Consider the following 21697-nt stretch of genomic DNA (forward strand, 5'->3'; position numbering starts at 1 on the left):
CTTTCGCTTTGCTAATTATTAAATGCGTTTTTCTCCTATCTCTTTTGTTAATGTAATATTAATAAAATAAAATGCATTTAATTGCTAATAAAATAAGATGCATTCACAGAAATAATATAGTAATATAGTTGTGTGGATTATGTGACAGTGATGGGTTTAAATCAGAGTTGATGCCAAATTTAACACAAATTTCCCCTAAGAAAATAATTTTAATCTTATTATCTCAAATATTACATATAATTATATAATTTGGTATGGATATTTTTTCTAAAAAAAACCCATATTTTAGGTATTTTTCAATCGATATCTCTATGTTGCTTTTTTTTTCCAAAACCCATTGATTTTAAAATATCAAAATTACCTCTCAAAAATTTTTTTTTGCTTGTTAGAATATTTTTGTCTATTATAGTATTTTGGCCACCACATCTAATCTAATATGGTAGTATAGGAATAGGGCTAATTACATATTATCCCATCTAATTATATCTTTTTAGCATCTCGATCTCTAAACTAAAAAATTTACATTTGAATCCTTTATAGTTATAATTATAAAAGTAAAATATCTAACTCCATTTACCGTCATTGGTTTTAATATTCTAATTGATGATGACGGATGACCTCGATAGTAGCAGACAACAATGTTGCTGGGGTCATGGATGATTGTTGTGAATGAGAAAAGCGACAACGAAAGATGAGGACCGTTGGACAATTACGTCAGTGCCAATGCACATGCGGAGCAGCCCTTTAGCAACTCAGCAACTACAATGACATCAATACAGATGCAGAGCGACCCTCACCCCTTTCACCATTATTCTTCTCATACACAATAGCTACTCGTGATCCCCAACGATATCATCATTCGTCACCACCGACATCATCCACCACTATCAACTTAAATATTAAATGGACGACGTCGTCCACCACCGACGCCGTCCATTTACTCTAATGTCGTCGATTTCACTAATGAAAAAATATAATTAATTGATAAAAATATAATTTAAATATTCTAATTAATGATGATGAACGATATCAATGGTGGCGAACGACAATGTCATTAGGGGTCATGAGTGACTATTGTGGATGAGGGGAGTGACAACGAGAGGTGAGAGGGACAATTGTGTTGGTACCAATGCAAATGCTAAGTAGCCCTTTAATTGCTCGATCACCATTATTCTTCTCATTCACATCAATCACTCGCGACCCCTAACGACATTATCATTCGCTATCACCGACGCCGTCCGCCATCATAAACTTAAACATTAAAATTATATTTTTATCCATTATTTTCATACTTTCGTCAATAAAATCGATAATGTTTGGATAAATAAAATTATATATTTCATTTTCATAACTATAGAATTTCATATAAAATTTTTAAGTTTAAGAATCGAGATGCTAAATAGATCTAACTACTAAATTAATCTATAATTAACCAATAAGAATAACACTACTAAAATAAAAATAAAAAACTAACTTATTACAATGTTTCAACTACAATAATAAAAATACTATAAAATCAAACCACTATAAACACTATCGAAAATACAATAAACAACCTATTCGCATCAGACGAAAGCTTTTATAGCATTTTTATTAGCTGTATTTTGTTAAAAGATTTTATAGTATTTTTATTAGCTGCATTTTGTAAAATGACCTATAAAAATATACTGTAAACAAAAATACAGTATACTGTATTTTTATTAGCTGTGTAAAATGACCTATAAAAGTATACTGTAAACAAAAAACAGTATACTGAAATTGCTACAAATACTAAGTATGAGGTTCAAACCAATTGAAATAATTAGCTATGATCAAAATTTTACTTGTAAGCTTAAGAGAGGGTGGTGTTCAGTTGCCTACAAAAAATATCAAAGCAGTTAATCAGAACTTGATATATATAATGATTGATTACAATATAAGACCATATAATTTTTCTGATATATATAAACAAAGATTTACCATATGACATGACATCCCAACAGCCTCAAAGCATAAAATAATGAAAGTTTAGTCTGTTATGTGATTGGACCATTAATAGTATGGGCTTAAGGCACATTGAGGCAATCAACATCAAACATCTTCAACATTCAAGATCAGCATACTCACATTATTGCATTTTATAGCTAAAATGCTGATATGCTATTCCAATTTTTGTCATTTTACACACAGCTAATAAGCTTTTATTCCAACTATTTGGGGACCGGTGGAGACTTGAAAACAAGTCCTTGTTCTCCTTTAATTAAAATCTTGGAACAGCAGTTCTTCTATGCAGTCTTTGTTCCTCCATTTCATTCATCCAATCCGAGAGCAGGAAAAGACCCTTGTAACCATAGTAAACACTTGCAATGATCACCATAAATATCATACTAATGATAAGACCTCGCTGTATGGTGGACTTAATTATCTGTAAAAGAAAGGAAAAAGAAATATTTGATCTCGTGACTTTCAACCTGTAAAAGATGACAAGAGTATTAGGGTACAAATAAGTCACCTGGAACTTTGAGGCTTGTCTGGCTTCTTGAATGCGTTCGCGTCTCCTCCTGCGCTTGGAAACACTTGCTACTTGCACAATCGGGTGCTCCTGAAAGAAAGTAGGCTAAATATGTGGACATTTCAAGATAGATTACAGTTCTCCACTGAATGCTCATATTGAAAGAACTCATGGAAAAAAAGGAGAGCAGATTTTTTATGGTATTCTTGATACATCATGGCTTAACAACAAACTAGCAAGAAGCTGCTGATTTTGAAATGCAACAATGTCATGACCTTTTTGTTGAAATGAATTGCTACATAGTTCTCTAACAAGATATTTTTGCAAGAAAACAAGATTTTAGAACAATGCTGGGTGGTGGGGAACTTAGTTGAATGTTCTCATCATCACAGGAGGCTACTTATGTGCGCATGCAAAGAGTAGCAAATGTATTTATGTATCACAATCAATTGTTACATATCCAACACTAGAGCTAATACCTGTGTAACTTTGGTGCCTCCACAAATAATCTCTGAAAAATTAAACAAGAAATTTCCACAAGAACATATGTATATGTATGTATACATATACATATATATATGTATATGTGTGTGTGTGTGCGCGCATTCAAGTTTCAAAAGGAACCTTCTCGAGTAAGAAGTATATTGTTTAAGTATATATTTTGATAAATCACTACTTCCACAAATAAGTTTGCATAAGCAGTTAAGAAGAAAACATTTTAACATATGAAAAACTATGAGATAGAAAACTTATAGTGGCAATCAACAGTTTGTACCTTGGTCTCATTAGCTTTACGGTGCTGCAATTCAGATTTCGCAACATTGGCTTTATTTTCACATTCTGTGCTGCATGCAAGAATACCAACTCCAAACTGATTTTTTGGAATATCTTTTGGATCACGACCAGAACTGCGGTATGCTTTTAGGACTTCTTGACATAGCCACTCCTTCTTCAGATTGTTACATGCACAACGGACATTCACCTAGAAAGATATTATCGACACAAAAAAAAGAGGTCAAAAAGAAAAGTAGCTAAGATGCTTATGAGAAAGTGATTTGAAAAGAAGGTTGCAACATGAAATTGTCTTAGCCTCTTAGGACACATCTGATGCAAGAGGAAGAACATTAAGCAGAATGCACATTAATTTCCCATAGAACTCCTTATCGTTTTTAACTGAAAATTATTTGTATTGCAGTATCTTTTCCACATTATCCAAATGGAAACAAGTAACTAGTAGCCCATGACACGACTTAAAGGTTCAGTCCAAAAACCATACTGCTCCTTGAGAGAATCGGTATGGTTGACTGTTCCATGTATCATATGGTCCTGTGACGATCATGAAGTCAAAGGAGGAGACCGAGGAGATGAAGTCAAAGAAGAGGAGGAGAAGGAGGAGAAGATGAGAGAGGAGGCGGCGGACAAGGAGAAGATGTGATGATACATAACAGTAGGAGGAGGCGACACAAAGGGAAGGAGGAGACAGCAGCAATGCAGTTGTGATGAGGCAGCAATGATGGCAGGAAGGTGAAGGAGGCAAGGAGGGAAAGAGATAAAGAGGAGAGATGGAGGGAGAGAAATAGAGAAGAAAAGAATAAAAAAGGGATAACAACTGTGACAGCTGTCATAAATTAAAAAAGAAATATATTGATGCCTGATTGTGTGCTTCTTGCCTTGTACCGAAGAGTTTATCAGGCCATACAACTTTAATTTCTTCATCTTTCCTTAGTCTCCTTATTGTTAACAAATATTTTTTTATCTTCATTTTACTGCATCTAATATTACCTACATCCCTATTGTTTCTTTCATAGCTTTAACAATTCAAAGTATATCCTTATGCTGAAAGTTGATTAGAACAATTCAAAAAATGACCTAGCAATACGTCAACACCTCTACCATGGGTCAGCATAGCATGATCGATACTTCAACATGATACATTCTGCCCTATGCCACTCAGCATAGCAAACTTAGCCACATAAGAGTGCAACCATCAAAGTATTTAGTTAGAGAAAAGACAGAAGAATGTAGTCAATGTGACAAAAAAAAATCTTAAGCCACCAGTGGTTCTCCCCAAAATTTGAAGAATGCTACTGTATAACAGATGCTCTCAGAAAACTATTGGTACTAACTAATGTAATTCCTTTTCTTAAAACAAACTCCATATATATTGCCTCTGTATGCAGTATAAAGTTCTTTTGACTCGATATAGAGTACAATCATGAATCCTGCAACAAACCACTATATTACATTATCTGTGTGTTTGCTTCTAATAGTTCACACCTCGCCTAAAGCAACCCAGTGCATTACTAGTATCTAATAAATCTTAACTTGTTGTGTTTGTTAATTCTATTAATAAATACCACCATAGAAAAGAAGCCAGAAGACAATAGATACCAAATCTTTACCTTTTTGTTGCAGTGATCAACTGATGGGCATTGACCAGGATGGCATATTTCAGAGCATAAGTGAGGGCAGTTTGGTAACTTTCTGCAAATGTAAAATTCCATCATCAGGATTACATTGGAAAACAGTCAGTTTAGGCAAACAATAAACTGATACCATATTATATGATCATGTGACAATGAAAGCAAAACCTATTTTCATTCATCATATTGAAGATGAAAATAACGAAGCAATAGAAATAACGGGTTAATGTAACCACCACCTCAAATAGGAGACTATATCGCATCCAACCTACATAGGGAGCAAATATAGATCTGCTTAAACATTACTTAATGTAAAGTCTTAAAGTGATAGAAATTGTGCAAATCATTCCCAAATTATGACACGACAAGACCCAACATTTCTCCAGAAGATGATATATTTAATTTATGGTGCTCATGATAATACACATGCTATTCCAAGTGTTCTATTTCCCTCTGATATATCACTTTTCTTAATATGAAATCCAACTCCAAATTCTTGATTCTTGGACACTCATCTCACATCCCATATTTACTCGAACCTCTTCGCTGATCTCCATCTGATTGAATGCCATTGCTCAAAGAAACCTCCCTTTTTTTCTCCACGGCAACAGAATTCTATCTCCACCTTCTAAGCATATATTCCCACATGTTTGTTCCTCTAGTTCACTGACAATGTACTCAGTTTCCACAAAATAAAAATCAATGAGTCCTAGATAACTAGAATAGTCACTGTAGAATATCTAATAATAGCCTATTGAGGTATTAAATATACAATTTCAGACTTAAGTCATACAATCTAGATATTGTTCTATCCCTAAAGGATAATAAAGCATATGCTAATACCATTTTCAAACAATATAAGACTTAAACAAATTTTAATTGATTGCATATAGTAGTCAATTCATCATATAAAGAAAGCATCAATTTAGCTATAGTGGTTTGTCACAAATGGACCCTCTCAATGAGATGGCATCTTGCTGGATTAGTTAATGCATAGTCTAAGAGTGGGCATGATTAGGTCTGAGTTTGATCGTGCTCAAAGCTCAGCTCAAAATTAAAGTCAAGTATAAACACTAATCAAGCCCTAGAAATATAAGAGGTAATTATGCCAAATTAAGTGCAATTTCAAATAGAGCCGAAGATGAGTCCAAGTCAAATAGCTAGATAAGTGATGATACTCAAATTCAGTCAAACATAATTCATGCCCTGAAGCACTGCACTTTGCTCATTAATAAAATGTAACTTACAAAACACTTCTTTGTGGAGGTGAGAAATTGTGAATTAAAAAAAATCATAAACTTCAAAAACTAAGTTCTACAAGGTTGACTGTGCATGGTCTTCCATTACAAATGACATGCACTGCATTAAAGCTACCAAAATATCATAACTAGGTGTACTTTATGTTTGCTCAGGAAACACGAAACTACACGACTCAAATTAGATGGTAATTACAAGCAACTAGATCCTAACAAGGAAAGCAAGATACCAAGTAATCTCAGAGCAGCAAACGGCAAAACCTTCAACCTTATAAAGGAACTAACAAATAGTATATACAACTTACCTGTGACATGGGCCACCACATGAACGTATTCTTTGTTGCTCCTCATTGCTTAAGCTGTTATAGTGTATGCACTCAAAAGCATGCACCATGGTACCACAATGGCATGAACGCTTTACAAGGACCTTGCAAGGGGGACATTCACTGGAATGACATGGTAGAGGACAAGGATGTGGGCATGAAGGCTCCCTAACCTAAAGGACATACACAAGAACAACAAATTGAGATTTAGTAACAAATCACTTCAAGTGACAAAATAGTCATTCTTTCCTGCACTCAAGTTTTCAGTTCAAGAAAACATTGAAGTACTAACTAAAAGAACAGAAATGCCTTAGTGAAGGTAATGGGATAAACAGAAGGTTGTTAAACCTTTTGGCAAGGAAGAAAGCAATCTTCACATGGCTCTCCTTGCTTAGTGACAGCATTTAACAGCAATTGATCTTGTTTTTCAGTATTAGAGTCTCCCTGTCCATACTGATCCAAGTTTGATGTCTGATTCTTCAGCACATGACAGGGTTTGGTGCAGTAATGGTTGCCACAGGAAAGAAGATTTCCACATAAGTTCTGACAGGAAAACCGTCTCTTACTGTGGCAAAGCATCTAGAAAAAAGGGGCCAAGTTAGAAAACATGAAATTACCAGCATGATGAGGAAATCTGAGAAAAGAAAAACATACTGCACGTTCTTCTCCAATATGTCGGCCAAAGCATGGAACCCATATGACTTCCTTGCAAGGAGGGCATGGTGATCCAGGTGCACACTCAAGATGCTTATTTAATTTCTTTTTTGTTGGTTTCAATGTGAACTCTGGGTTTGGAGGCGGAACAGGTCCATGACATCTAAAAGAAAAAAGAATAATAAAATTAGTAATCTAGAAGTAGTGGAGATTATTTAAGACAAGTCGACTTTCACATGAATAACTTGCAAACTTAAACAAACCTCTCTTTACATTTATGTCCACAAGAAAGTTCATCACCACATTCTAATCGACAAGGCGGGCAAGCTCCATAGTGGCATTTGTGGGACTGCCAAAATGAACAAAAAATTCATGTGGAACTTGATATAATTTTGAATTATATTGTGATTCTTAAAACACAATCTTGTAAGTTGTATATCGAACCAAATGAAGCAAGGACTTTACCCGGCATTCAGACTTGTGTCTACAAAGACGAGATATACGACATGGCCTAGAACATTTGGGTGGCTTTTGATTCTTTTCCGTGCCACAAGGTACCTGAATAATTATATTGAAGAAATATTAGCATAAAAAGGCAAAATTTCACAAAAATATTGAAGTTGTCGTGTTTAGGTATTACCATATTTCAAACTTTGGAGCTAATAATTTGATGGAACATTATCATTAAGTCAGAATGACATGTATTTTTTCTATTTGTTGAAAAAGGGAAAACTATTTCCACTCTGTCTTTTTATCACGACATGTTGATCATTTTAGAAACAGTAATACATAGAAAGATAATATTATTTGGAGCAAAAAAAGATGTTTATATTCATATATATCTCATGCATACAAGATACCATAGATATAGACTCTCTTCTTGCATATGTAAGGCTACACCCTCCCCAGACTTGCATAGGTAAGTTTTGATCTCGACACCTGCAACTAATCTATATCTCACAAACTTGCTAAGTACATGCTCTTATATGAATCAAGAATATTTAAATATTTCTTTATAGTTTCTAGGAAAGTCCTTTTAAGTCTCCCTTTAACTTTCATGCCACTAATACTAATTATCTCACTTCATCTGACCAAGGCATCTATAGGACTCATTAGAATATGATCATACCATTTTAGATGATTCTCGCTTATTTTGCATTCTATTATGGCTATGCTTGATTGTTCGCAAATTAATATTTTTTTTCTATGTTTCCCCGTAGCTCAACACGTCCACTTGCTAAGTATTGACACATGAAGACAAGGTCTGCAATACCGAATGATACCGCCCGTACCGGGCGGTATGGGCTGGTCCGTCAGCAGACCGGTACACGGACCGCTTGCTACCGAGTTGTACCGTCGATTGAGGTATTATCATCAAAGGTGACCAAGGGCGAAGAAAGAAGAGGGAGAAGGGGAAGAAAGAAATAGGAAAAAAAGGAAGAACCTGGAGATCGCCGCTCTCCTCCTTGTCTATCGGCGACTTCTCATCCGTGTGCGAGAGAAGAGGCATCGGTGTCACAAGGTGGAGAGAGGCGAAGATTTTTTTCTTTCTTCTCTTCTCAGGCGACATCGCCGAGAAGAGAGACGAGCAATTTTTTTTTTTAATCTGCGATGTTGCCCCGCATAGAGGTAAACCGAGTAGTTTACCCCTATATATATATATATATACACCGAGCGATATATCAAAATATACCGCTTGGTATACAGTACTGTAACGAATAAGTCTCGAAATTTCGGTACGGTATGAAATTTCAATCCTTGCATTAAGATATAATTTCAAAAATTTCCAATGATATGCAAATAAAATGAAAATGTAACATGGGATTTAAAATTCACGGTTTAATTATCACCTCAAACAGAGTCTCTCCACATGAACATGAAATCGACACCATCAAGGGACAAGGAGCACATGCACCTCTAGAAAGAAAATGCAGACCAGGATTAGTGTTAAAACACCTTAAGTCACAATCACAACAAAAACAATATTCTGTTCAAGTATCTGAAATTGCATAAACAGACACTGAAAGATAATACAAATCATTAGGCTACTGGAAAAGAGCATCACAAAATACTAACAACAACAGGTCCCTTGATGAAAAATGGATAACATGTTACAATGTTTAAAACTAAGAATGTTCTTAAATTACTGGCTAGCATAAGATAAACGAAAAACAAGACAAATGAACATCCAGAGAATCTGTATCTCAAAAGTAAAAAAACAGAGAGGAATCTTTGTCAAAGTCAGCACACTACTATACTTAGAGGTATGGCCCATTGATAAGTATAATATAATTTAGTTTAGTGATAAAGTGTTACATATTGGAATAAAGTTTCGTAACACTCAAATGCCAGGGCTTCGTGCATACATACCATAAAAAAGTTGGAATATATTTTTTATGCAATATATTTTTACTATCAAAGTGGCGAATTTAGATAGATTTGCTTCAAGGAAAATAACCATAAAACTTCAAGTCCAAAATTACACCAATATACTTCAAAAGAGCAAGTTTGGATCCAACAAGAAGCAGTACAAGAGAAATGTGTTTTTTATAATCAGCAAGATTAAAATTTTCATATAGACACTAAAATTATTTTTTTAAATATACTTCCTTCAAAGGCGGCGATCCCCTTAAAAACAGCATGCATGCAAGGAATCTGACATTGTGAAATATATAAATGGAACTATGGAAGTATGCAAAATAAAACTTAAAAGGAATATAAATGCAAATGTGAGGACTCATTGAGGTACACATTCAAAAATACTTTTGACACTGAGGCAATTTTTTGCATTTAAATATATAAAGAAGAATAGGTAGCAAAAAACATTGATCCATGATGTACTCTTGTGACTGACGAAGGAACTTCATAAACAGGATTGCTTCTTGTGTAATTAAAACACTTTCCATTCTACTGCTTCCCTTGAACAATATGTTAAATGACTGTAGAGTAATTTATTTATACAACTTTATATGAGCATATGAAATTAATCATATATTGTGCTATTGCTTTCCCTTTGCAGTTTGCCCCATTATAAGATAAGGTTACCATGACAAATCAACAAGAGACAAATAAAATCATAAATCCATCCAAACAGTGAACAATGTCATCAATGGGACACAGAGAAAGATACTAATACTAATCGAAGTACCTGTGACATGGTGAGGGGCATTTGTGGTTGTTGCATCTGAGCTTCCTGCTACATATCTGAAGTTTTGGTTAACGAGCATTTCTACATATTATTAAAGGAAAAAGGCCATAAGAAAATTCTGTTTCACACACCTCTGGGCAAGGTGGGCAATCACCATCACAGCAACGGCGCTTGCATGCATGGCGTCCACAATCCCTCACCTGCTGACATTTTCTCTCGCAGACCAAATCTTGATAGCAAGGAACCTAGATTAGGTCAGGGTTTAATTGTGCAATTTCAGCTACTATATACATGTATACTTGGTTTACCACAAATTTTCTATAGATTATTTGGAATTGAATCAACTTGTTCAAGAATAATTTAGCAATTGATCATATTCAGAAATGTTTTGATAAATGATACTACAAGATCATAAACATATTAATGAACCTATCATGAATTAATTCAATGACTACTAATTACCATAAGAATTAGAAGGTTACTACAGGTGGAGAAAGTTACTGTTACCAGTAATTTGTGAGATTAAGCTCTCCATTCCCAGATTCAGTGAACCTAAAAATTCAGATCTTGACAAAAAGAATGTGAATCTACACCTTAAACTGACCATTATCGCTATCAAGATATTGTTCTAAGTTGCAACATGCATATCTTGTCTTCCGATTCCCAAGGGCTTTAACCACAGGTCACTAAGGTGTACATTAGCCCCTAGCACCACAAATTTGCAAAAGCACCTTTCTATTCTATCAACTAAGCTTTTATCCAAGAGATATATTTCCATCTCTTTGCAACTTTTTCCTGATAATTGTAGAAAATTAATAGATCACATAACCATAGCTTTTGTCTATCAATCATTATTAGCAACTCATTTCCCTTATGGTTGTGGTTCATATTTTTTTGCTAACTCCAATGTTATTGTAGCCAATGTTTTACCTTGTAATTAGATTTATCACTAAACAATTTGCTGATTCAATCAGCACTAACTCATCTGCTAACAACACACACAGTTGCAGGTCAGTTTGTTGATAAAAAAGACTACATGCTAAGTGCTAAAATTTTAAAATATTCAGTTTCCATAAACAACTATTTCTGATGTTTCTGAAGCTCTTTTATACATGTTCAAAAGCTTCAGTAAACTAACCATGGACAATTTGGTCTTTGCTGTCCAAGAAACCCTTGTATTTCACCATTGCATGACACCAAGAGAATTCATGACAGCTAATTCAAGGTTAAACTCATGAAGGAAATACTTAACTTTTTTGTAGCAGTCAGGGTTAAAGAATCCAATTCATATGAATGACATCAAATATGAGTCCTTTATTCCACAACACTACCTTCGGCAACTATAAAATGTCAAAGAAGTCTGTGTTAGTTTAACTTTCGTGGCATTGCCACGAGCATGCAATATTATGGCCTCAGATATACATGAAATAGTTTTTTTTTAATTCACTGAAGTTCATTACCACTATAAGCAGGAACATTACACCCGAACAGCAATAAAAAATCCATAATGCTGCACAAGCTTTAAGAAAAGAAGCCTATGATTTTATTAACTACCAACCTCCTTTTTCAAACCCCCACATCTGCAAGACTTCATGACAACCATCCTACAAGTCTCGACGCATGGCCCACGGTGGCACCTCTCATGACACCGATGAATCTTGCAACTCAGCTTTTTCTCACATGTGGATCCACATGTAGGCACATCCATGTCACAAGAAACACCCTTGTACTCCTTCTTCCCGCATGGGCAAGTCCTCCTTCCCTGAAGTGGGCAATCCCCACAAGGCCCAGAGTGACAACCTCGGTCACACACATGCTTGCCGCATCCAAGCATGCCAGTGCACCGTGCGTCACAACGGAATTCCCTCTCTGAGCACTCCCTCTCCTCCTTGGTCTTTCCACAGGCGCAGCTATACACCTCCCTGACCTGACATGGCGGACAGGGCCCCTCATGGCACCTCTCTGGGCATCGATGCGTCTGACAAGGTAATGGTTTGGGGCAGGGCTTGTTGCAAGAGAACAGCTTTTGCGCGCAACGGCGCACGTCTTCTCGTGACCCACAGAAGCAGCGGGAGCTGACAAGCTTGGGGCACGGTGGACAGGGACCGGGGTGGCAGAGGAGTAGACAACGATGGCCACATTGACCACGGAGGGGGCGGTCACAGACTTCTCCACAAGAATGTGGCAGGATCCACGGATCTGCGGGCGGGTCCTCAACCTTGCCGCAGAAGCAAAGATAAGATCTAGGAATCTGGGTTCTCGGGTAGAGGAGGCGGCACTTGGGGCATGGCCAATCCGAAGAGGCAGCGGCGGCGGCAGCTGGGGAGGTGGCGGAGGGCGGGCGGTGAGACGACTGTTGAGCCCAGCTCTGGATGCAAATAAGGTGGAAAAGGGCGTGGCAGCCGGAAGCGCACGACCAGGTGGGGTCGCCGGGGCGGACGCGCTCGAGGCAGATGAGGCACGAGACCAGGGGGCCGCGCCCGGCGGCGGAGGCGAGGAAAGATCGGATCTTCGAGAGATCCGGCGAGGCCCGTCCTGAGATCTGGAGGTAGGCAGCAAAGATGGAGTCCTCAAGGGCCGCTCCGCGGCCAGCGGCCTCGTCCCCGTCGCTTCCGCTGGCGTCGGAATCGGAGAAGATGAGTTGGGAAGCGGGATCGGGTGTCGGCGGTGGTCGAGATCGAGCGGCGGCGGCCATTAGTGACGAGGAACCGCGCGGCTTTGGATCGCCGGCGAAGGGAAGCGAAAACGCCGGTCTCGCGAGCAATCGAGCCAGCCCCAGAATTTATAGAATTCTTCCGGAGCAGGTCGCTTCGGTTCAAGTTGCTTTATGTAGCGTTAATATATATCGGTTAGGTTTTCGGACATATACATTAAAATGATCTAAATATATCAACATTAGGTTTATAAAAATTGAAAGGAATATATCGTAAAATTTGCATTCATGTAAAAATAGTTTTCTTTTATATTATTGAACCTTTTTTATGTCTTTAGATTCTCTTTTTTTTTTTCAACAAAGGATAAGATAGGCTATTCGATATCTCCAAATTTGTATGATCAAGATTTAAGACTTTATTTTTTGCTAAGTCTATTTGATATTTATTTGATATGTAAGTTTTTCTCTATGATGATTTTATATTTCAATAAAACTATATCAAATATATATATATATATATATATATATATATATTTTACATCTCAAAGATTAACTATTGTAATTGATGATTAATATCAATTAAGATGAGATTTAAGGAAAAATACTAATAATTAACATTTTTGCAATTGATATATGAGTTTCGATAGAAAATTATATATTTGGTATCTCCATTGTAGACTATATCTTAAGAGGAACCTAAAAATTACAGTTGATCAGACTACTTTTTTGACAATGCAAACATCAAATTGTAGAACAAAATATCTAACCCAAGTTGAAAAAAAATAATTATGCTAACGAATTATATTACAAACATTAACATCCTCCCTCACAATTAAAACAAACATATACAGGACATCTCAACAAGAATATCTTAGCCTATTATCTTAGCAATACAAATATCAAATTGTAGACCAAGACATTCAACTTAAGGTGGAAAAAGAATGATTATGCTGACAAATTATATTACAACAAGACATTAGCACCCTCCCTCATAATTAAAACAAACATGTACAATATATCTCAATAAGAATGTCATACAAATTCAAATCGCATGAGCACTCTTACAGATTTAAACTTCATCCCTTTGCGATCAAAGAGTGGCACGGCACGGAAACCTCGTCTCAACTCTGATACGGGCAAGCAAATTTGGCCAGCGAAGTCATCCTTCCCTGACTTATCATGTTCATGGACTTCGATCCGTAGCAAGGCTAGCTCAGGCACAGTTAAGGGAAAGATGAACTCCTCATCCCAAACAGGTGTCCAATTATCCTCTACTGCCTTTGTTTTCTTCATTGTGGTATCAGCCGGAACCCCTGCTATCCCCACCTGTTGATCGATAAACAATTTGTTTAATATATTGGATTTGGATTGTTCTTCTTTTCATATTAGGTTCAAGATAGATGTTATCAAAGAGTTACATAGAGAAGTTCCAATGTACTGATCAGTACATTGGCAAATTAAAAGATGAGAAAAAAGTGATCATACATAGAAACATGGGGTTGAAGCAGTGAATATGGTTGTTCTTTTACCCTGGTATAAAAATCTGGAGGGGAATATGAATCAAAGTGGGTCTGTTTGAAGTCTGCATGCCAACCATCTCCCATGTATACTTTGACCTGGAGAAAATCTCAGAATTCGAGAAAACAATCTGAACTTCAGTAGAAGTGAAGATAATAGTGCAGAAACAAATCCCAGTATTAGTTTGAAAAAAAATAAATAAATAACTAAATCACACCTTCAAGGTTTTCTTTACGGGTAAATCAGCTTTGGGATCAAAAACATCATTATCTGAACCATGCTCTAGCAGAAAATCTGGTTTTTTTACATATCCACATCCTCCGTTGCCTTTATAAAATCCATGCATCAACCATAGTGACCTTCCATACCCCTATCAAAGATAAAGTAGAATATAACTTCAAAGAAAACCTAAAAACCACAGTATCTGAACATCCTGAAGAACAGAAAATTGATAACAATGAGCTCTCCTAGAGCTAATGACTCATTTTCCAGGCATTGATGAAGTAAATTGGTACAGTGCCCTCTACTAACATACATCTGATCATTCATGAATATCTTCTAACTTAAGGAATCAACTTATGGACCCATTATCTTATGAACTTAATATCCATCAGCTATCTCCCACATCAAAGTCATTACCACTTGTGTAAACTTTGGAACTTGATTTGCTTCTTAATTTTCCATGTCTACTAATGTATTATTAGTGACTATCTCAAAAGGTACTTTGAAACATATCATAATCAGATAAGCCATATCTGACTGCATAATTAGTTAATGAAACATAGTAAGTTAGATAACAACATGACTAGAATACCCAGTACATACACCAGTGATATCTCAATCTCACCTGCATATTAAATGCAACCATCTGAGCACCATGAATCCATCCAATGAATGGATTATAATTAGAAGAATTAACGCGTGTGCCTTTTGGATATATCCGGAGTAGATTTTTCTGAGTAAATCTACAAAAGAAAGAGCATATCAAGAAGCTTCCAGCAATTTTACCAGTAGGCAAGACAAAATTGAGGTCAAGAAGCAAGTTGTATGACAAAAAACTGACAATCCCACACACAAAAGAAAATTGTTCTTTTGTCCCTTTTTTTTCTCCTCAAGAAAAAAAACTAATTTTCTTCAATAATCAAAAATAAAAACTGTACCAAGTTATCCAAACAAAAAACTCCAAAGACAAAGTGTACCTTACTAGATCTGACCCATGAGAAGGTGCTGCCTTCACAAGTTCCTTTTCACTCAAACTGAGACGCTTAACTTTATTGGGATCAACTCTTAATGCTTCGCTCATATCGCTCTTTGGTTTTCCAGCTTGAATAGTGATTAGACTTTTATATTCAAGTGGGGAACTCTGGGGCTTTTTCTGATCATCATCATCACTATCAACACCATCGTCCACATCCTCATGGTCATTCTGTTCAGTCCGACCATATTCATTCAGATGAAGGATTATACTTTCCAGAAATCAAATTTCTATATCTGTCCGGTGAATAATAATAAAAAGGAATTGCAATTTAGCAATAAGTACCTTTGCGTATTCAAGCTCAGTTTGAAGGTCTGGGACCTCCTTTCCCCATGCTTCTTCATCAGATTCCTTCTCCTCTTGGGTTCCATCATCATTTTCCTCAACATTTTTGGCTTCAAGATACTCTTTTGGCGGTTTGGTTGAAATAATGATCCTTTCCTTCAAAGCTTCTGGTGAAGGGAACTCTTTAAGAGATTCTGTGTCAGGGTAATATAGCATGTCCCCGAATGTTTCTACGACCATCTAATAGAAGCTTCAGTTAACTGTTAAAACTTTATTTAAAGTAAATCAAAAGTGAGTTCTAGGAGAAAAGAAAAGAAAAGAAATGAAATGAAAAGATACCTCAGCCACTTTAGCCTGAAGATCAGGAGTAAGATGGTCCTCTAGAGTTATGATAACAGGATATGGGGATGCAGAAAAGGCATGTTCTTTGATGGACCGTAGGCATTTAATAAGCTCCACGGGAGAAGTCAAAGTCCTAGGAAATGAAAATAACAAAAAAATGAATTACAAGAGAAAAAGGATAAAGAAATATAATACATTTTTAGGCTCAACTTAGTTCATCTTTTGTTAACAAAATGCAGAATCCTGCATATTACCAATAATATACATCCTGAAAATGATCACCTTCAAAGGAAACAGAAGAAAAAGTTCATCTGTTGTATCGAACAGATAATCAAGGTTAGAGTAAAAACTACTGATATTGTTAAAAAATTTCACAAGCTGATAAAAGAAAGCAAATTGCTTATAACTTCATATTTCATGCAACAACTTGTTCTTTAGAAACCCAATAAAAAAAATTGATAATCAAATTTTTTTGGAAAATTTTTAGTGAGCCGAACAATGAAAACCGAAGGAAAAAATATCTTACTGATGGTAAAAGATATCATCTATGCACTACTTTCAGCCAAAATAAGCCTCCTCTTAATACAAAGAGAAAAACATAAGTTGTTGCCTAAGGAGAACTATATTCTCCAGGTCGATCAAACTATATTCACTAAATTCATATGCACTAAGTAACAAACTGATAATTTTGTTCTAAAAAATAATCCAAAATATTCAAAATGGCATTAAAGTCATAATTTTGTGTCGTGTCATGGGAACAGAAAAGCTATCTTTGTTAACAACCTGTGACAAGTATCTCTCATGGTAGTTACCCCTTTTATGCCTAGAATTGGTAACTTAAGTTTCAATGATCTAGAAATGCAGTTTTAATTGTACAAAACAAATTATGCCGCTCCATTTTTTTTCCCATTCTAACTGGATGATGCTTTCAAATGCATAAATTAGTCATGCAAGTTAGCTTAGCTGCCTCAATTCTTCTGTCTACTTCAGCCTAAAATGCACCAGAGGCTTGTTTTTCACTGAATAGAAATTCCAACCTTGACGCTGCCTATGCATCCTCATTTTTATTCATTTTTTTTCACAATTGATGCCGACCCTGGACATAGACGGTGGATCATGTTAGGCAGTAAAGCTTTGTCAAAGGTTATAAACATGGATCACTAGTGAAGCTAAATATAGAAAATATTCATGTAGCTGAACCCAAATGGTTGAGATATCGAGGCTTGTTGTTTTTGTAGAAAATTCTGACCTTCAAAAGAAAACTTGGTACATAATTATTACTTCTACAATCAATCAAAAATGCTGTAGGTGGTTATATCTAGTTCAATGTGGAATCTGAGACATGTCATTTGACCTCCCTGTTGAGGAGACATTTTGTAGAGTCTTCACATTCCTTATTCATGAGTTAGAAAAGGAGAATTAACCTTTTTGGATATCACACTTTTAATATATGATTTCTTCTTTGGAGATTAAGATTTGTTCTAAATAGAAAAAAAAATCTTTGCAGCTCCTTCGGCACATGGAATTGCAAATGGATCCTTAACTTTCATAAAAAACAAACTGCCAAAGTAGCTCCAAGCCTACAAAATAATCTAGTTGAATTTCACTTGAAAATTATTGTCCAAAGCTGCCTACAAAGGATTACCTTTATTTTGTGAAAATTGGATTTCCAAAATTATCACTAAAAAATTTGATGTACGATTTTACCTAAATTCAGAATTGCCTTGGGCTGTTAACACATGTTGTTGCCTATTAATTGGTTCGTGTCTCTATGCTTGCATGGGTAAGGCTGCATATGTTGACCCTCCCTAGGCCATTGGGTCATCTTTTACCTTCCATGATCCAAGTACTTTTTATTAAAGTCATTTGTACCATTCCCTACATTTCCTCTCAGAATAAGCACTGACAATCCAACCCTGAAGCTTAATGCTAACAATGGCAAATCATCACACTTTAGGAAGGAGCTTGATAATAGAGCCTTGATACAGTAAGATAGAGTTGGATAGAGAAGCTAAATATTTATCATGCAGATTCTCCTTGAGATAAGAAAGACAATCGGAAGATAATCACGTCCTTGTGAAGTATGCAATTGGCATTACTACCAAAGAACAGCTCTTGTATTGGCTTCACTCTGAAAAATCTAGTTATCTTACACCTTTAGAAATTTAATTCAGCCTCTAGCTTATTTTAGATTTATCCAAGATGCTATGATCAAAGAAACAGTAATCAAAACAACTTTGAAGAATAGATAAGAATCCATGAAGTTATAACTGGGTGTTTCAATACCTTCCATGAAGAATATCAATGTCATCTTTAGTAGCATTGGGCCACATATCTAGCTCAATTACTCTCACACCATCCTGGAGTGCTTTTATGATTGGGACATCACTGCAATCACTGCTGAGCTGGTTCCCAGTCAAGTATGAATTATGTCCTGTGTAGATGTAATAATGGGACAAAGGAGCAGTCATATCTTGGTGAACCTGTTCATGAAAAATAAGTCGTCATATTAATTCACAAATAGACTGTTAAATAGTTGTCATATAATAAGTTCATTGACTGTTTAGGTGTGAATTTCATTGCAAAAAACATATAAGTGGAGTATGCAGCAAGACATAAAAAGCACATGCTGATCAGTAAGAAATAGCAAAGATTTTGTTCACAATACTAATCGCTCCTTGTGTTACCAGAATGAGTCAAACTCCTAGGTCTTCAGCTTCACCGAACAAATGCTTAAGTAGCATGATAAGGATATTAGGATGAGCAGTTAAAAGATGGGTTTTAATTCAGATGATGAGCAAAATTTTTACAATTATAGATCACAAGAGAGAAGGTTGCACTGAAGTACTTTAAAAACATTAAGAATGTCAATCTGAGGCCAACTTCTTAGAGCTAGTGCAAGATTAAATGTAGTAAAACATTGGTCAAGTTATGGACTTGCCATAGAGCATAAAGTGTTAGCTGGAAACTAAGAAGATCAACCTCACAATTTGCAGTTTAAGCTCATGTGACAAAAATGGGGAAATCTAAACAGAGAGAAACTAATCTCAAACAACAAGAAGAGAGAAAATTGTAGAAGACAGCTTCTCATTTGTATGCTTAACTCACACTTCAATTGAAAAAGAACAGACAAATATTTACAGGTAACTTATATGTAGTTCATATTTCCTCTCAACAGAATATCCTTAAGCACTCTGTTTATGTTACACAACCAACAAAAGAGAGCATCAGTGGCGAGCTCATGATAAAACTTGACGCCCAAAATGAGTCCAGTAGGCATGAGATATTTCCAATACACATCAAACACTTGGATCTGGGGTGTCAAAAATAGATAGCAACTGAAATTCTTGGATGATGACTCAAACTCTTCGGGAAGACAACTTCTAAGAATGAGGAATGTTGAACAATTTTGTAACCTTGAGCTAATTGTATAACAATATTCTGCTACTTTTAACTGTTCTGCTGTTGGTGTCTGTTAAGAAGGCAACATTGAAATCCTTTGGGAAGGCCATCTTTCCCACTCAGTATGCTAAAGAAGCAACAGTAATAGGAAGTAATTAAGGGCCAAGAAAAATATAGACATAAATATTTTTCTAGAAAACTCAAAAAGGGAAAAACCACAAAACATAAGATCAAATCCACTAAAGATGAGAATATGCAACAGTAAAAGAAAGTAATTAAGCACCAAGATATACAGATACACTAATACTTATGTACAAAAACCAAAAAGGGAATAGCCTTTGTTATCAAGATTAAGAAACCTAAACACAACAGTAGTAGAACTCTCCAAATGCACAAGAAGCTGTCTCCATACAAGAACAGGAATGGCTTTCTTTATCAAGATTAGAGAAACTCATTGACAAGATGAAAACTCAGTCTCCAAGGGCCCCAAGCATCCTTGTAAAAGAGAACAACAAAAACCTCTGGTCTTCAATCTTAAAAGAAACCTCCTGGTTTTCACAAAAGCATACACACACTTTCCATCATATCTTTTCTTGTTACATCGGGCTCAGTTGTATTAACGACAATTTGATCTGACTTAACTGGACTACTTCTCATGGGACTAGTAAACCCCAGTAGGGACCCAACAAATCCTCATAACCAAACCGATTCCTTTTCCTCATATTCTCTAGTGGTAGCATCGATAGCAAAACTCGTATATAACGAAGCAACAATTGTGTGTTTCATGAGCATTCATACAAAATGTTATTCAGTCCTCATCACATCATATACATGAAAAATATCAATTACCAAAACACATCTACAATAAAGATCTCATCATGTTCATGTAGCTATTTACTAATAAGTTAGCTTAGGTGGATCATTCATGAAAGTAAAAAATGTAATTGAATTATTATCATAAACATATAAATATTAGTTATAAAAACACTTTTCAATAAAGATTTCATCATTTTCATGTGTCTGTTACAACTATTTGTGAATAAGTTAGCTTAGGTTCCCTTCTAGCTTGATTTACCCTCTTTAAAGTGCCATCCACAGGTACACTGGTCAATCCACTTCTTCTCGCACTGATTTCACAATTGCTTTTGTCCAACTACGTTCATGTATAAGCTCTTAGCACATTTATCCTTACTATCTTAATCCGTGTTTATACAGAACATTCCAATTCAATGCACATTTCTCCCAGAACATTGTCTCCAGTAGAGAGTAATCTACACCCACCATAAACCACATTGCATTTAGGCTGATTCATGATGCATGGGAATCATCTAGATGTCCATATAAAGCAGGCTCAATTGGTCAAAAACGTAATTCAAGTTGACAAGTGCCAAGACAATGAAAAGAAAAGAGGAGGTTACCGTTACCTGAGATCCGAGGGGAGGGTTAAGCTCCTCAGAGAAGAGGTAGTTGTAGAAGTCGTCGACGGTGAAGGCCGGCTTGGCGAGCTTGCCGAGGAGGGGCTGGCGCTGGCGGAGCAGGAGGGCCTGCTCCATGACCCGCTCGGCGTTGGCGTCGGCGCCGTCGCCGTCGCCGTCGCCGCCCTGCGCCTCGGACATGAAGCTGCGGAGCTGGTCGGCGGTCATGTGGGCCGCGCCCTCGGCGTAGGTGGCGAAGGCCGCCCTCACGTCCGCCGGCGGCTGCGCCTCGCTCGACCGGAACCTCCTCGTGAAGCAGAGGCAGCAGGTGTAGCTCCCCATTCCGCGATTCCACCTCCTCCCTCTCCCCTTCCTCCTTCCCCCCGGCGGCCTTCCTCCTTGTCTTCGCGTTCTCGAGGGGGCCGAAAAGAGAAGCGAGCGAGAGAGAGAGAGAGAGGGACAGACAGACAGAGACAGGCATCGAGGTTGGAACGCGTTCCCAACCGTCGAAACGCTGCTGCTTCCGCGGCAG

General features: G+C 36.6%; 2 protein-coding genes across 2 annotated transcripts; both read right to left on the reverse strand.

Moving 5' to 3' along the window:
* Positions 1 to 1997: 1997 nt before the first annotated feature.
* On the reverse strand, positions 1998 to 13105 carry LOC103974434 (NF-X1-type zinc finger protein NFXL2). Its single transcript, XM_009389272.3, has 13 exons — positions 11854 to 13105; positions 10427 to 10540; positions 10296 to 10351; positions 8998 to 9064; positions 7613 to 7705; positions 7411 to 7496; positions 7148 to 7310; positions 6842 to 7072; positions 6476 to 6666; positions 4894 to 4975; positions 3267 to 3473; positions 2492 to 2581; positions 1998 to 2404 (listed from the first exon to the last, which is right to left on the reverse strand). Exons 1-13 carry the CDS (start codon positions 12988 to 12990, stop codon positions 2240 to 2242), a joined length of 2682 nt encoding a protein of 893 aa, XP_009387547.2. The 5' UTR covers positions 12991 to 13105; the 3' UTR covers positions 1998 to 2239.
* Positions 13106 to 13940: 835 nt separating this feature from the next.
* Positions 13941 to 21687, reverse strand: LOC103974417 (phosphoinositide phospholipase C 2-like). Its single transcript, XM_009389253.3, has 9 exons — positions 21175 to 21687; positions 18635 to 18831; positions 16346 to 16481; positions 16007 to 16246; positions 15666 to 15892; positions 15314 to 15431; positions 14684 to 14836; positions 14478 to 14564; positions 13941 to 14274 (listed from the first exon to the last, which is right to left on the reverse strand). Exons 1-9 carry the CDS (start codon positions 21505 to 21507, stop codon positions 13981 to 13983), a joined length of 1785 nt encoding a protein of 594 aa, XP_009387528.2. The 5' UTR covers positions 21508 to 21687; the 3' UTR covers positions 13941 to 13980.
* Positions 21688 to 21697: the final 10 nt, after the last annotated feature.

The sequence above is a fragment of the Musa acuminata genome, chromosome BXJ2-2 (genome assembly GCF_036884655.1).
Source record: "Musa acuminata AAA Group cultivar baxijiao chromosome BXJ2-2, Cavendish_Baxijiao_AAA, whole genome shotgun sequence".
Taxonomy (NCBI): Eukaryota; Viridiplantae; Streptophyta; class Magnoliopsida; order Zingiberales; family Musaceae; genus Musa; species Musa acuminata.